This window comes from Rattus norvegicus, chromosome 1 (assembly GCF_036323735.1).
Source record: "Rattus norvegicus strain BN/NHsdMcwi chromosome 1, GRCr8, whole genome shotgun sequence".
Classification (NCBI taxonomy): Eukaryota; Metazoa; Chordata; class Mammalia; order Rodentia; family Muridae; genus Rattus; species Rattus norvegicus.
Genome location: NC_086019.1, coordinates 191,495,674 through 191,509,256, shown reverse-complemented (window position 1 = coordinate 191,509,256; position 13,583 = coordinate 191,495,674). Strand labels below are relative to the sequence as shown.

The window sequence follows — 13,583 nt, the reverse complement described above, 5'->3', positions numbered from 1 at the left end:
TGAAACAGAGTCAAAGTTTATAAAAGATAGAAAGGTACCCAGGAGAATTATAAGGCACAGCTGAAAGAGGAGGAAAGTCACACAGTGGCCACACACAGCCCAAGGGGTTGCTGAGAAGCCTTTCACCAGTCTTGGCAAATGAAGTCATAGGTCATTGCTGAGGTCTGTTGACATCTGAGAAGTAAAAACTGGATTGAGGCGTGTGGGGACTGGCATGGATCTGGAGGACGGCTCGGCAGTAGGAGCACTGGTTGTTCTTGAGAGGACCTGAGTTCAGTTCCCAGCACTCATGTCAGCTCCAGACTCAGGATATCTGATGCCCTCTTCTGGCCTCCCCAGGCACTGCATGAATGTGAGTGGTGCACAGTGTAGCCTTTATCCTTTATTTTTCCTTTATTCACTACATTGTGAGTTATCCCTGGGTTCTTCTCCTGTCTCCTAACAATATCTTCTCCTGGCTAAACTGCCATCTGGTCTCCTACTCTCTGACCCTACTCAGAAGAAGTGTCCTGGGTCCTTCTCCTGCCTACTTCCCTACTTCCTACTGCCCAACCATCTTTTTATATCCAAACCTGTTCCCAGAATTCTAAGAGGCAACTGACACAGGAGAGCACAGGGTCCTTTAAAGGGCCAGGCACATAAAATAAATCACACTACAGCACAGACAAACATACACAAAAAAAATTAACTAAGTTGGATTTGAATCAGAGATCCTACCTTTGCCTCCTGGGTGTACATGACCTTGGCTGGGATATATCTACATAAAAGAAATAATGTCTCCCTGTTTTGGCAACTGTGTGTTAAAGAACTTTTTTTTTTCTTTTTTTTTCGGCGCTGGGTACCGAACCCAGGGCCTTGCGCTTCCTAGGCAAGCGCTCTACCACTGAGCTAAATCCCCAACCCCTAAAGAACTTTTATTTGCCTGATGTAACTGTCTTCTCCAAAGCTTACAGCTTCTAGCCTCCATACAGTGTTATTCAGGCCTAGAATGTTTTCAGCCTCTGAGACTTACTGCTGAATATGCTCACCCTTTCTTGTTCTTTCTGACCTCTGTTGGCTGGTTCAACTTAGCTGCTCTGGCTCAAATCCCTTTCTAGCTGACTGAATTGCTCTGCTTGGTCACAAACTAACTCTGGCAATCTGGTTCTAGTCGTCTCTCGCTCTCCCTGCAACCTGTCTATAACTGCCCCTGTAGAACTGTCTTCTCTCTCTGCCCTGCTTTCTTAAGTCACCTCTCCTTTCTGCCTTGTTCTGTTGTGAGTTGGGCGTATCCTATCTCTGACTCATTCTGTCAAATCTTTCTCTGACTCATCACTGTCCCTCAATTAAAAGTCACTTTCAAACATGGGTGCTTCTTTCTACTATCTAACTTTACCTTCACTGTTTAGCATTCAAGCTGTGTGCTAAGGGCATGTCTGTATTCCAGCCAGGGTAACCTTGGCTGGATTAAAATCCCTCTACAACTGTGATGGTTTGAATAAGAATGGCTGCTACAAACTGAAGTGTTTGAATGGTTATCCCATAGGGAGTGGCACTATTAGGTGGTGTGGCCTTGTGAGAGGAAGTATGTCACTGTTATGGTGGGCTTTGAGGTCTCATATGCTCAATTTTATACCCAGTGTGCTACAGTCTTTCCCTGCTGCCTTTGGATGAAGAAGTAGAACTCTCAACTACTTCTCCAGCACCATGTCTGCCTGCATGTTGCTATGCTTCCTGCCATGATGTCAATGAACTAACCTTCTGGAACTGTAAGCCAGCCCCAGTTAAATGTTTTCTTTTATAGGAGTTGCCATGGTCATGGTGCCTCTTCACAGCAATAAAACCTAAACTAAGACAGAGACTTTTGGGGTTGGGGATTTAGTTCAGTGGTAGAACGCTTGCCTAGCAAGCGCAAGGCCCCGGGTTCGGTCCCCAGCTCCGAAAAAAAGAAAAAGAAAAAAAAAAAAAAAAAGACAGAGACTTTTATAGCAGATCTTTTTTTTTTTTTTGGTTCTTTTTTTCGGAGCTGGGGACCGAACCCAGGGCCTTGCGCTTCCTAGGCAAGCGCTCTACCACTGAGCTAAATCCCCAACCCCTTATAGCAGATCTTAATTCTTGCATCTCAGTTAACTAGAGGCTTCGGTCAGACTCAGATGTGAGGACTTTTGTATTCCCTGTGCAGCAGGCTGCAGGAGCTGTCAAAATGGCAGAAATTCCTTCCTGCCCCAGCCTGCAGCCTGTCAGGTAGCTCCACAGGAGCTGTCCACGGTGGCCGTGGCGGTGGCGGCAACTCCTTTCCTGCCTCAGCCTGCAGCTGTCTCAGGAGCTGTCCACGGTGATGGTTCCTCCTTTCCAGCCTCCCCAAGCACCTCAGCTGTGATGACCCCTCAGTCATAGCTGCCACAGGAAGGTCTCATCCTAACCTACAGGCCTGATGCAGAGGGTAGGGGGTGAAAAACTTACCAATCTCCGAGCAGGAAATCCCACCAGTCCTCACTCTGGAAATCTCTGCCCTGAAAAGCTCTGCCCCTAAAAAAATAAAAAATCCAGTATCAGCCCTGCCCTTTGTTCAAGTCGCTGCTGTCCTCTCCTGGGAGTAGAGGCAGCCATTCCTGAGTTTGTCCCTCCACACTTTGGACCCTTCCAACAAATCTCTTTTATGATTTGGTGTGACTCTCTTATCAGAGGAAGCAAAGAAGAGAAGGAGGGAAGACTGGAAAAAATAGCATGAGGCTGTGGTTCCTCAGCTCAGGCGGGGAAACCCTGTCCTAGGAGCTGTAACACCTCTGCTGAGGACGCTTCCTCTCAGAGCTGTGTAGTTCCCAGGATACCCTGTTGTCTGAGCAGGAACACTTCACCATTTCCTCCTGTTGTATCCTGACCCAGTTGTCATTGTCATCGCCGTCTTCATCTTCTTCCTTAAATAGAAAACTGCTGCTTCTCCTGTATCAGATGGGGCTTCTGGATAAAGATCCCCACATAAGTCTGTGCTCTTCGGGGTTCCCACAGCTGCCCAACTCGCTACCCAATAAGGACACTTTCTTTCTTTTTTCTATTTCTTTTTTGGCCTTTTCAGTTTCTTTCTACATCATCCTGGCTATTCTCAAAATCACTATGTAGACCAGGTTGGCCTCAAAAAAGAGATCCAAACTCTTGTTTTATAAAAGCAAGAGTAAGATATAAAACCAGAAAGAGACTCAAAACCTTGGTGAAATCAGATGTGGTAGTGCATGCGTGAGTTCCTGTCCTGACCCCCTTCAATGAGGAACGATAGGATGGACTAAACCCTTTCCTCCCCAGCTGGGTTTTGGTCATGGTGTTTGGTCACAGCAATAGAAACCATGACTAAGATACCTAGTTTGCAGAGTGCCCTGGGTTTCATCCCAGCACCAAATAAAACTGGGGATGCTGAATTTGAGCATGCAGGAGTTAAGAGGTAGAAGAACCAGGAGTTCTTGGTCATCCACAGCTACATAGTGAGTGTTGAGGCTAGCCTGGACAACATGAGGCCCTATCTGGAAAAGAAGAAAAGGCGATTATTGTTTTCATTAATAAGTAGTTTTTCTACTACTCCCTAGGACTGATATTGCTTGTCCTTGTCTGGGTTTATTGTGCAGTGACCCCTCAGGCAAAGGTCAGAGTTCAGGCAGTCTGTAAAATCAAAGGATGTTAACATCTAAGCTTGCATTTCTAGGCATTGGCAGTCACTGAGCATGAACGGTGGACTGAATATTTTAAAATATATTTATTTTGTGAATATGGGTGCTTTGCCTGACTGTATATCCGTGTACTACAGTTGTACCTACTACTGCTGGAAGATACAGTGTCAGATTTTTGGCTTAGAACTCCAGATGATTGTTAGCCATCATGTGAGTGCTGGATACAGACCTTGGGTCCTCTGTGAGAACAAGTGCTCCTAAGCACTGAGCAGTTCTCCCGCTGTGGAGAAATCAGACAAGGCTTTCCTCCCAACAGAGTTGCTAGTGCCACAGAGATGATATTCCATGTTTGGATCTCAGTCTAGTCACATATTTTGAGCAAGCTGATCCAGTATGTGGGGGTTTTGTTGTTCATTTGTTTTCTTAAGGCAGGTTGTTTTTGAGATAGTCCTGGGGGACCTGGAACTCACTCTGTAGACCAGGATGTCCTCAAATTCAAGAGATCCACCTGCCTTTGCCTCCCAAGTGCTGGGAACCAGAGGTGTGTGCCACCACGCCCAGCCTTCTTACCATTTTTGTTATAGTTCTCTTTGGGAGGGGTAGTACAGATAATCAGATCCAGGGCTTTGCACTGTGGCACAGTGGTAATTATTCTCATAAGGTCTCTGGACATTAGGTGTCAGACACATCGACTCTAGTATTCCAGGTGTTCAGTTGGCTCTCGAAGGCACAGACTCTTGGCGTGGCCTCTTGTGTGAATCATCTCCACACTCTGAACAGTCTTCCTTGTTGGTCTTCTGGTATTTATTCAGAAAGGAGCAAAGGGCTTGGTTTCATACCCAGTCCTGGTTGTTTGTTTTTAAAAATATCTTTATAGAATGTTGGGTCCCATGCATGCTAGGCAAATGCCCTACCACTGGGCTATATACTTTTCATTTAAAAACAGGGTCTATGGACTGGAGAGGTGGCTCAGCGGTTAAGAGCACTGACTGCTCTTCCAGAGGTTCTGAGTTCAAATCCCAGCAACCACATGGTGGCTCACAACCATCTGTAATGGGATCTGATGCCCTCTTCTGGTGTGTCTGAAGATAGCTACAGTGTACTCACATATAATAAATAAATAAATCTTAAAAAAAATTAAAAACAGGGTCTATGTTGTCCATGCTATCCTGGACCGTGTTGATGACACAGCTGTATTATTTAGGAAAGCAACAGTATTGAGGTGATTTCCCTGCTTCCTTACAAATAAAAGGATCAGCTAGCCATTTGCCTTTTGTTCCCTCTGGTAGCTTAAATGTGCATTTCGCTGTACAAAAAAAGGGTAAGCCCAACGCTATTAGTCTCACCACCATACAACAAGCAAACAGCCTTGGAAGGTAGGTCATTCATTTCTATAGACTACTTAGGAGCTGCCCAAGGTACAAGATCAGTCAACTTACCATTCTAGTCATTCAGTTTTACCAGATGTGCCCTTTATGCATCAAAACATTTTCATTGCTCCCTTCTCAATTCCTGGCTGTGACAACTTTATCATCATGGGATGCTGCTGTTCAAAAATCCATGTTGACATTGTGTGACTTTCCCTAGGAAGACATATAGAAATGTCTTCTCCAACTAGGGCAAACAAACATTGGAGAACACAAGAGTCTTCTACTCATAACACATCTCACAACCTGCTTAAAAACACACCATCCACCTTCTTGCCCTTAAGAATCCGTTGGCTTCATTCAAATGGGCCGCCTTCGCGGATACCCAATCAGAATGCCCGGTCTTCAGCCACCGACCAATAAATGAATGCAATAGATAGGAGGAAAGTAGGCATGAAGCCATCTCACCGCGCCATTACATTTTAGGGCAGGGAGGTTAAGAAGTCGGCATGGCGTTTGGGTCAATAAAATCGATAGCTGGAACCTGCCTGTGTTTTAGGCAGCGGTGGTGCAGGAGCGGCGCCGCCATCTTCCCCGAAGGCATCTTCCGGTGCTTCTCACCCAAGTTCCAGCAGGAGTTCCCTGAATAACGGGGCGGTCTGTGTCTGGCCGCCCGGCCCCTCAGGCAGCCGATTCAGATTTCCTCCCGGCCGAAGGCCGGGCTTCTAAGTCTCGGGGTACGCGGTGCCCGGGGCAAGGCCGGGGAGCAGGTCCAATGGCGCCGCCTTCGGCCCCGCTGCTTGAGCAGGCACCCGGAGAGGTTGGACCTACTCGGAGAAGGGGCAGGAGACCAAGGGCCTTGAAGTTCGCGGATGTGGCCGTGTACTTCTCCTCGGAGGAGTGGGGGCGTCTGCGGCCCGCGCAGAGGACTCTGTACCGGGATGTGATGCGCGAGACCTACGGCCTCCTGGGCGCGCTCGGTGAGGCCCGGCCCAATCTGCTTACGCGGGGCCTAAGGGATGATGGAGCTTGAGGGCGGGGTAGAGTGGGGGCAGGGATCCCGGGGTCCTGACCTGCGATCGGTTTGTTCGGGGTTGGGACACAGCATCGGCATATATTCTTTAGCATCATCTCTCGAGGCCAGCCCGCTGACTGGTTCTCCTTCCCCAGGATGCGCAGGTCCCAAACCAGCTCTCATCACCTGGTTGGAACGAAATACTGATGATTGGGAACCCGCAGCCCTAGATCCGCAGGAGTACCGGAGATGGGTAACATTCCAGAGAAGTGAGTGAAAAATACCCACGGAGACCATGCTGCCCTCCTGTGTAATGCCCTGAACTGTCGACCCAATCTAAAATTTTGATCTGATGAGAGTTAACCAGGTTGCTTGTACTGTGGGCAAGCGAACTACAGGCGTTACTCCATTGACATAAATGAATTACTGGGCTTTGAAAAAGATACTGCTTCCCAGGATCAGAGACTTAGCCTCCATTGAACTCCTCCAATTTCCATTGGTCCTGGGAAGACTAGAGCCCTTAACCACTGAGACATCTCTCTAGCCCCTGGTTCACTCTTGACTTTAAAAAAGAAAATGCCCCGTTAATATGAATGTGCATCTAGGGTTGTGAACTACTGGATGAATTACAGTCCAAGGTTTAACCCCGTTCACAACTCTCTCAAAGTGCCTCATGACCAGCGGCTGCATATTTGGGAGTTGTCTTGGTCAGAGGTTTCTATGTTGTGTTAAACACCGTGACCAAGAGCAGCTTGGGGAGGAGAGGGTTGATTTCATTTACATTTTCATGCAACAGTCGAAGGAAGTCAGGGCAGGACAGGAGTGTGAAGGCAAGAACTGAAGCCGAAAGCCATGAGAAAGGCTGCCTCCTGGCTTGCTCCCCTACCTTCTTACACACCCCGGAGCATCTGCCTAGGAATGGCACCACCCACGGTGGGCTGGGCCCTCCCACATCAATCTTAATCAATCACTAATTTAGAAAATGTACAGCAGGCCAGTCTGGTGAAGGCATTTTTCTCCATTTAGGTTCCCCTTTCCCAAATGAATCTAGCTTGGTTCACGTTGACATAAAACAAGCCAGCACAATTGACCCTTTGTCAGCTTGACACACAAACACATCCCTGTTCACCATAACCTTTGTTTCCTGTTCATTTCAAGATCTCAATCCAAACACTCTAAAAGTTGGGTCTCCTTAAAACAGCTAAAGCCTCTTTCAAAGTTTCTCTAAATTATTCAAAATCTCTCTCTCTCTCTCTCTCTTTTTTTTTTTTTTTTTTTTTCTGGAGCTGGGGACCGAACCCAGGGCCTTGCGCTTGCTAGGCAAGCGCTCTACCACTGAGCTAAATCCCCAACCCCTTCAAAATCTCTTTAAAATTAACTATGGGTTCCTGTAAAACAAACAAACAAAAAAGTCACATACTTTTTTTATTCCAAGAAGTAATAAGCAGGACACAGCTACAGTAAAATCAAACCCGAAGTCTAACTGAAGCTCAGTGTCAGACTTCTCAGACTGGGTGACCTTCTAAGCTCCAGAGGGCTTGCCAATGACACTTGTCTGCCGTCCACTGCACACAGAGCACGTTTCCTAAGCTCAAACTAGCTCCACTCTACTGTGAGTGGTGGTCATCTGTGGTAACGCTAGCTCCAAAACACGGGAGCAACAGGTTCACCAGTAGCCTCTCTCGGGATCTCTTTAGAGACACTGACCCTGCCACACGGTGCCAAGCCTTAATTTTTCTCCAGGACCCCTTCAATCCTGAGGTTTCTTTTTCAACTGAGGCTATACATTCACTAATAGTCCGGGCTTTTCTGTCACAGAACCAAGCCTCAGTTGTTCTCCATGACCCTTTATGCCTTCAAAACTAATACAACCAGGGAAACTTACACATAAGTAAGTTCAGCTGCCAACACGAGCTACAGCCCTGCCCCCATCATGAACCACAGCTTCTGTGTGCTGATCCAGAGAAGGTACTCCCAGATGTATCATCCTTACTGATCCTGGTGGGTTTTGTTTTGTTTTTTAAATTGTGCCAATTTCTTAGATCCAGCTGATGGTATCAATTGTCCCAGTTAAGCAAAGGTTTCCCTTTAGTGGTTTCTAATAAAATATATCACATAAATGGCCTTGAAAGAATCTTAGAGCATCTCAAACTTCACTGGGCAACTTTAGAAGCTATGCATCAGCCATCTGCACTGTTCTCAGCTTTATCTTCTAAGTTCCCACAGAATAGCCCACAGAGCCTTGAGCACTCAAAAGCTTTTCCAGCTCAAAACTTGCCATCACACTCCTCCCCAAAACAAATGGTAAGGTTTATCACAGTAATACCCCACTCCTGGTACCAGTTTCTGTATTTGTTCGGGCTTCTATTGCTGTGGCAAGAACATCACACTCCTCCCCAAAACAGATAGTAAGGTTTGTCACAGCAATACCCCACTCCTGGTACCAGTTTCTGTGTTAGTTAGGGTTTCTATTGCTGTGGCAAACACCATGACCAAAAGCAGCTTGGGGAGGAAAGGGTTTTTCACTTCCACTTCCACATCACAGTATATCATCAAAGGAAGTCCAGGGCAGGCACTGAAGCAGAGACCATGGCTTACTGACTTGCTTCTTTTAGTTTGCTAAGCCTGCTTTCTTAGCTGTCCAGAAATGGCACCAAAAATGGGCTGAGTACTCCCACATCAATCACTGATTTAGAAACTGCTCCACAGGCCAACCTGGTGAAGGCATTTCCTCCACTGAGGTTCCCTCTTCCCAGGTGACCCCAGCTGTGTCCAGTTGACATAAAGGCAGTACAGGAGTGCTTCTAAAAATGCAGCTTCTGGGCTGGAGTAGTAGTTAAGAACACCTGCAGCTTTCCCAGAAGCTCTGAGTTTGGGTCCCAGAGCCCACATTGGGGCAGCTATCTTGTATGTAGGAAAGGTATGGGGAAACCATGTATATTTGTGCTGCATCATAAAATTCTGTAAGGAAGGCTTGGAGTGCTGCTCACTGGGTAGAGTGCTTGCCTCACACTCACACAACTCAGGGTTTGCTCCCCAGTGCTGCATGTAAAGAAGGTGTGGTGCCTTCTTGTATTGTTAGCCCTTGGGGAGTGGAAGCAGCAGGATAAGAAAGAAGCTCAGGGTCACCCTCAGTTACACAGTGGGTTGGAGGCCAGTCTAGGATACATGAGACCCTGACTGAAAAAACAAAAACCCAGAACGTTGGGAGAAACAAAATTTCTACAAAGTAGGGACAAAGGTTTCTGTGTACCCCTGAGGTACCCCCCCCAGTACTAAAAACGTTCAAGGGTTTTCTTTGTCTTTCCATCTTAGTAAAGCCTCAGGTGTGCTGTGTAGCCAAGGATGCACCATGGGCCATTACATGTGGTGCAGGAGGCAGGCAAGCACTCTGTCAACCAAGCCAAACCCTTAGCCCCCAAAACACTGTTTTAAAAGACAGTTTGGGGGCTGGGGATTTAGCTGAGTGGTAGAGCGCTTGCCTAGCAAACACAAGTCCCTGGGTTCGGTCCCCAGCTCCGAAAAAAAGAACCAAAAAAAAAAAAAAAAAAAAAAGACAGTTTGATATCCTTTACAAAAGTTTATGTGAATGCTTGAGGGGCTCTAAATACTCCCACAGCACACTTAGCTGCCTCTCAAACTAATAATTAACAGGCACTCGGTGTATTGGTCTTGGTTAATAACATTGTTAATAGGCAAGCATAGAAGTCCAGTGTTTGCTAATTCTCTGTTTTCTGGTAGAAACCAGGACCAGGCAGAAGAATGAAGAGAAGGAAGTATTCCCACCTAAGGATGTACCCCGAAAGGGGAAGCGAGGGCGGAAGCCCAGCAAACCCCGGCTGATTGCCAGGCAGACATCCGGCGGCCCCATCTGCCCTGACTGTGGCTGTACCTTCCCTGACCTCCCCGCCCTGGAGAGCCACAAGTGCGCCCAGAATCTGAAGAAACCCTACCCCTGCCCGGATTGTGGGCGCCGCTTTTCCTACCCATCCCTGTTGGTCAGTCACAGGCGGGCACACTCTGGTGAGTGCCCTTACGTTTGTGACCAGTGTGGCAAACGTTTTTCCCAGAGGAAAAACCTGTCTCAGCACCAAGTCATACACACAGGAGAGAAGCCCTACCACTGCCCTGACTGTGGCCGCTGCTTTCGACGGAGCCGGTCCTTGGCCAATCACCGGACCACGCACACCGGTGAGAAGCCTCATCAGTGCCCTAGTTGCGGGCGTCGCTTCGCCTATCCATCTCTGCTCGCTATCCACCAACGGACACACACAGGAGAGAAGCCCTACACCTGCCTAGAATGCAGCCGTCGTTTCCGCCAGCGCACTGCCCTGGTCATCCACCAGCGCATCCACACTGGAGAGAAGCCTTACCCGTGTCCTGACTGTGAGCGGCGTTTCTCCTCTTCCTCTCGCCTGGTTAGCCACCGGCGTGTGCACTCTGGGGAGCGGCCCTATGCCTGTGAGCACTGTGAAGCCCGCTTCTCTCAGCGCAGCACCCTGCTCCAGCACCAGCTTTTGCACACAGGGGAGAAACCCTACCCCTGCCCAGACTGTGGCCGTGCCTTCCGAAGGAGCGGCTCCTTGGCCATCCATCGCAGCACCCACACGGAAGAGAAGCTGCACGCCTGCGATGACTGTGGCCGCCGCTTTGCCTATCCCTCGCTGCTGGCCAGTCATCGGCGTGTGCACTCAGGAGAGCGGCCCTATGCCTGTGACCTTTGCTCCAAACGCTTTGCCCAGTGGAGCCACTTGGCTCAGCACCAGCTTCTGCACACTGGGGAAAAGCCTTTCCCTTGCCTTGAGTGTGGCAGGTGCTTCCGCCAGAGGTGGTCCCTGGCTGTCCACAAGTGCTGCCCCAACACCCACAATGGCAGCCCTAGACCACTTATAGGAGGGCCCAATCAGAGGAGCAGTGCTCTTTAGCATGACAAAGATTATGGAAAGTCACTTTATGGGGGCGTGCAAAACTCAGAGGAGAAGACCTAAAGCCCTGGCCCCCTGCTCCACACCCTGAACTCCACCACACTGGCTGCCCTATAGCATGTCTGAAACAGTTATCAGGAGACATGATGCCATTTGATTAAAGTTTTCCGAGCTAACTTGTCTTAAAATAATGTGGGTGTGTTCTTCCCGCAGTCTCTTTTAGGGCCTTCTTTGTGTATACAGATTACCTTCAGTCAGGAGAATCTCATTTATAGAGGCAGAATCTTCCCTGCTCTGCCTCTATCTCCATATCATGTGGAAAACCTGAGTTTGGCTCCATATTTGCAACACTTCTGCCAAGTGATTGGCTATTTCTGAAAACTGACTGGAGTTCACTCCCTCCTTGTGGGTGGCGTTCAGTTTTGGAAGGCTGCTTATTGCGTTCTCCATGGTAAACCCTGTCTACAGTGCATTCAGTATTCTACCCACAGGAGCTCGTAGGAAACCTAATCACTTTATTTTGTGCCCAGGTTGTGTGTGTGTGTGTGTGTGTGTGAGGGGGGGGTGTTCCCCCACTTGTGGGGTTCAGTGATTCCCCCACTGTAGTCTTCTGAGTAATTGGAGCTACCACATCTAGTCAATGGTTCTTTTTTTAAGGAGTATGTATATATTTGAACTATTTTTATGTTTTGCCTACATGTATATCTATATGCCATGGTTGGTCCTGGTACCCAAAGGAGGACAGATGAGAGCATCAGAAACCCTGGAACTGGAGTTACAGATGGTTGTGAACCACCATGTGCTGGGAATTGAATCCCAGGTCTTCTGGAAGAGCAGCCAGAGCTCTTAACCACTGAGCCATTTCTCCAGCTCCTAGTCATTCTTGGAGGAGTGGTTCTTAGTTCCCACAAGTGAAATCTGTCTCTTCTTAGGGATCATACAGAAACAACAGAGTATCACACTCTGCACTGTGTACCCCTCCAGTCTTAACTACTCTAGGTTACACTGATTTGGGGGTGATTCCACTGTGATTGTTGGGTTTCAGACCTCTAAGATTTATTTATTGTGTATATAATGCTTTGCCTGCATGGGCAGAAAAGAGCACCAGATCTCATTTCAGATGGTTATGAGTTACCATGTGCTTGCTGAGAATTGAACTCAGGACCTTGGGAGAAGCAGTTAGTGCTCATAACCTCTGAGCCATCTCTCCAGTCCCAGTTTCAGACCTCTAAACACTCTTACCTTTCTTTTTAAAGATGTAATAAAACCAAATCTTCACCACTTTTGGAAAGTTGATTCAGGCTGGGTATCCAGCACAGTACACTGAGAGGTTTATTTAAGAAAAAATGGGGGGTGGAGAGACGGCTCAGCGGTTGAGAGTACCCACTGCTCTTCCAGAGGTCCTGGGTACAGTTCCCAGCAACCACATGGTGGCTCACAACCATCTGTAGGGAGATCCGATGCCCTCTTCTGGTGTGTCTGAAGAGAGTGACAGGGTACTCATATATAATAAATAAATCTTAAAAAAAGAAAGAAAGAAAGAAAGAAGGGGTTGGTATCAAGCAGCAAGAGGGGGAGATGGAACTGGTAGATGTGAGTTTCCTACAGTTGACTAATGGCCGGAAAAATGACACCCACCTGGCTAGGTGCTCAGTAAAACTTTACTACCTTTCGCCTTGGGCAGCTGTACCAAAGTGGTATTTCCAAACGTGACTTATCTTTCAACAGCTGAACTGGGTCATCCTCCCGCATTTGCTTCTTCCTGTGGTGCATCTGCTCTCAGCTCTAAGTGGGGGCAGATGGGAAACATTAATTTGTAATTACCTCTGTTTAGGTGTTTAGCAAGTTGATGTAACCACTTGTTTGTTTCTTCATGGATAATGAGTACCCCCTGGTCAGGGGCAGTGCCAGATAGGATTTCATTAAAATATTTAATGGAAGATTTCTGCTCCTTCTGGAATTGCTCTTCACAAAACATGAATCTAACTCTTTGAGAAGAAATTTAATCTTGTGATGGAGATTGAACCCCTTAGACCAAGAACCTGCCTTTCCTTAGCCAAGACCTTGGATGTGTGGGAAGCCTCCAGTGTTAGGACAGTTTCTGTAGGGGTTGGTGATTTAGCTCAGTGGTAGAGTGCTTGCCTAGCAAGCGCAATGCCCTGGGTTCGGTCCCCAGCTCCGAGGGAAAAAAAAAAAAAGGACAGTTTCTGTTACCATCTGCTAGCGAAGTAGTTCCTCAGACAGGAATTTTACAGTTGCTTCTGGGTCCAGGTTGTAACATAAAATGAAAGCTATTGTAGCTAACTTCCATCATGTCCATGGAGAGCAGAGATGGGAACTGTGTAAACTTCCTAAGGTTCTTCATTGCCAGGGTCCATTCCAAATGTGATTCTGGTACTTTAGTCAGTGAGGATACCATCATGTTTCTAACAATCTCCTCTCTATAAACAATATGGGAAAAATCACACTGCTGGTGAGGAGGGCTGTGGTCCATGCACGATTCCTTTCTTAGCCCTAACCTCAGTTGCTCCTCCAATATTTCAGATGTCAGATATTCTTGGCAATGAGTACCTATTGTTCACCGAAGGACCACAAAAAGAAACTATCCACACCCCGCTGCCCTCTCCCAGTCCCCCAA

The 13,583-nt window shown here is 47.6% G+C and overlaps 1 protein-coding gene across 2 annotated transcripts; it reads left to right on the top strand.

Moving 5' to 3' along the window:
* The first annotated feature begins 1,979 nt into the window (after positions 1 to 1,979).
* On the top strand, positions 1,980 to 12,887 carry Zfp689 (zinc finger protein 689). 2 transcript variants are annotated; one of them, NM_173330.2, is made up of 3 exons: positions 5,506 to 5,985; positions 6,176 to 6,289; positions 9,762 to 12,887. In NM_173330.2, exons 1-3 carry the CDS (start codon positions 5,781 to 5,783, stop codon positions 10,943 to 10,945), a joined length of 1,503 nt encoding a protein of 500 aa, NP_775452.1. In that variant the 5' UTR covers positions 5,506 to 5,780; the 3' UTR covers positions 10,946 to 12,887. The 2 variants fall into 2 exon arrangements, with proteins under 2 accessions (XP_038958695.1, NP_775452.1); XM_039102767.2 differs by lacking the exon at positions 6,176 to 6,289 and having other exon boundaries at positions 1,980 to 5,985; positions 9,762 to 11,133.
* Positions 12,888 to 13,583: the final 696 nt, after the last annotated feature.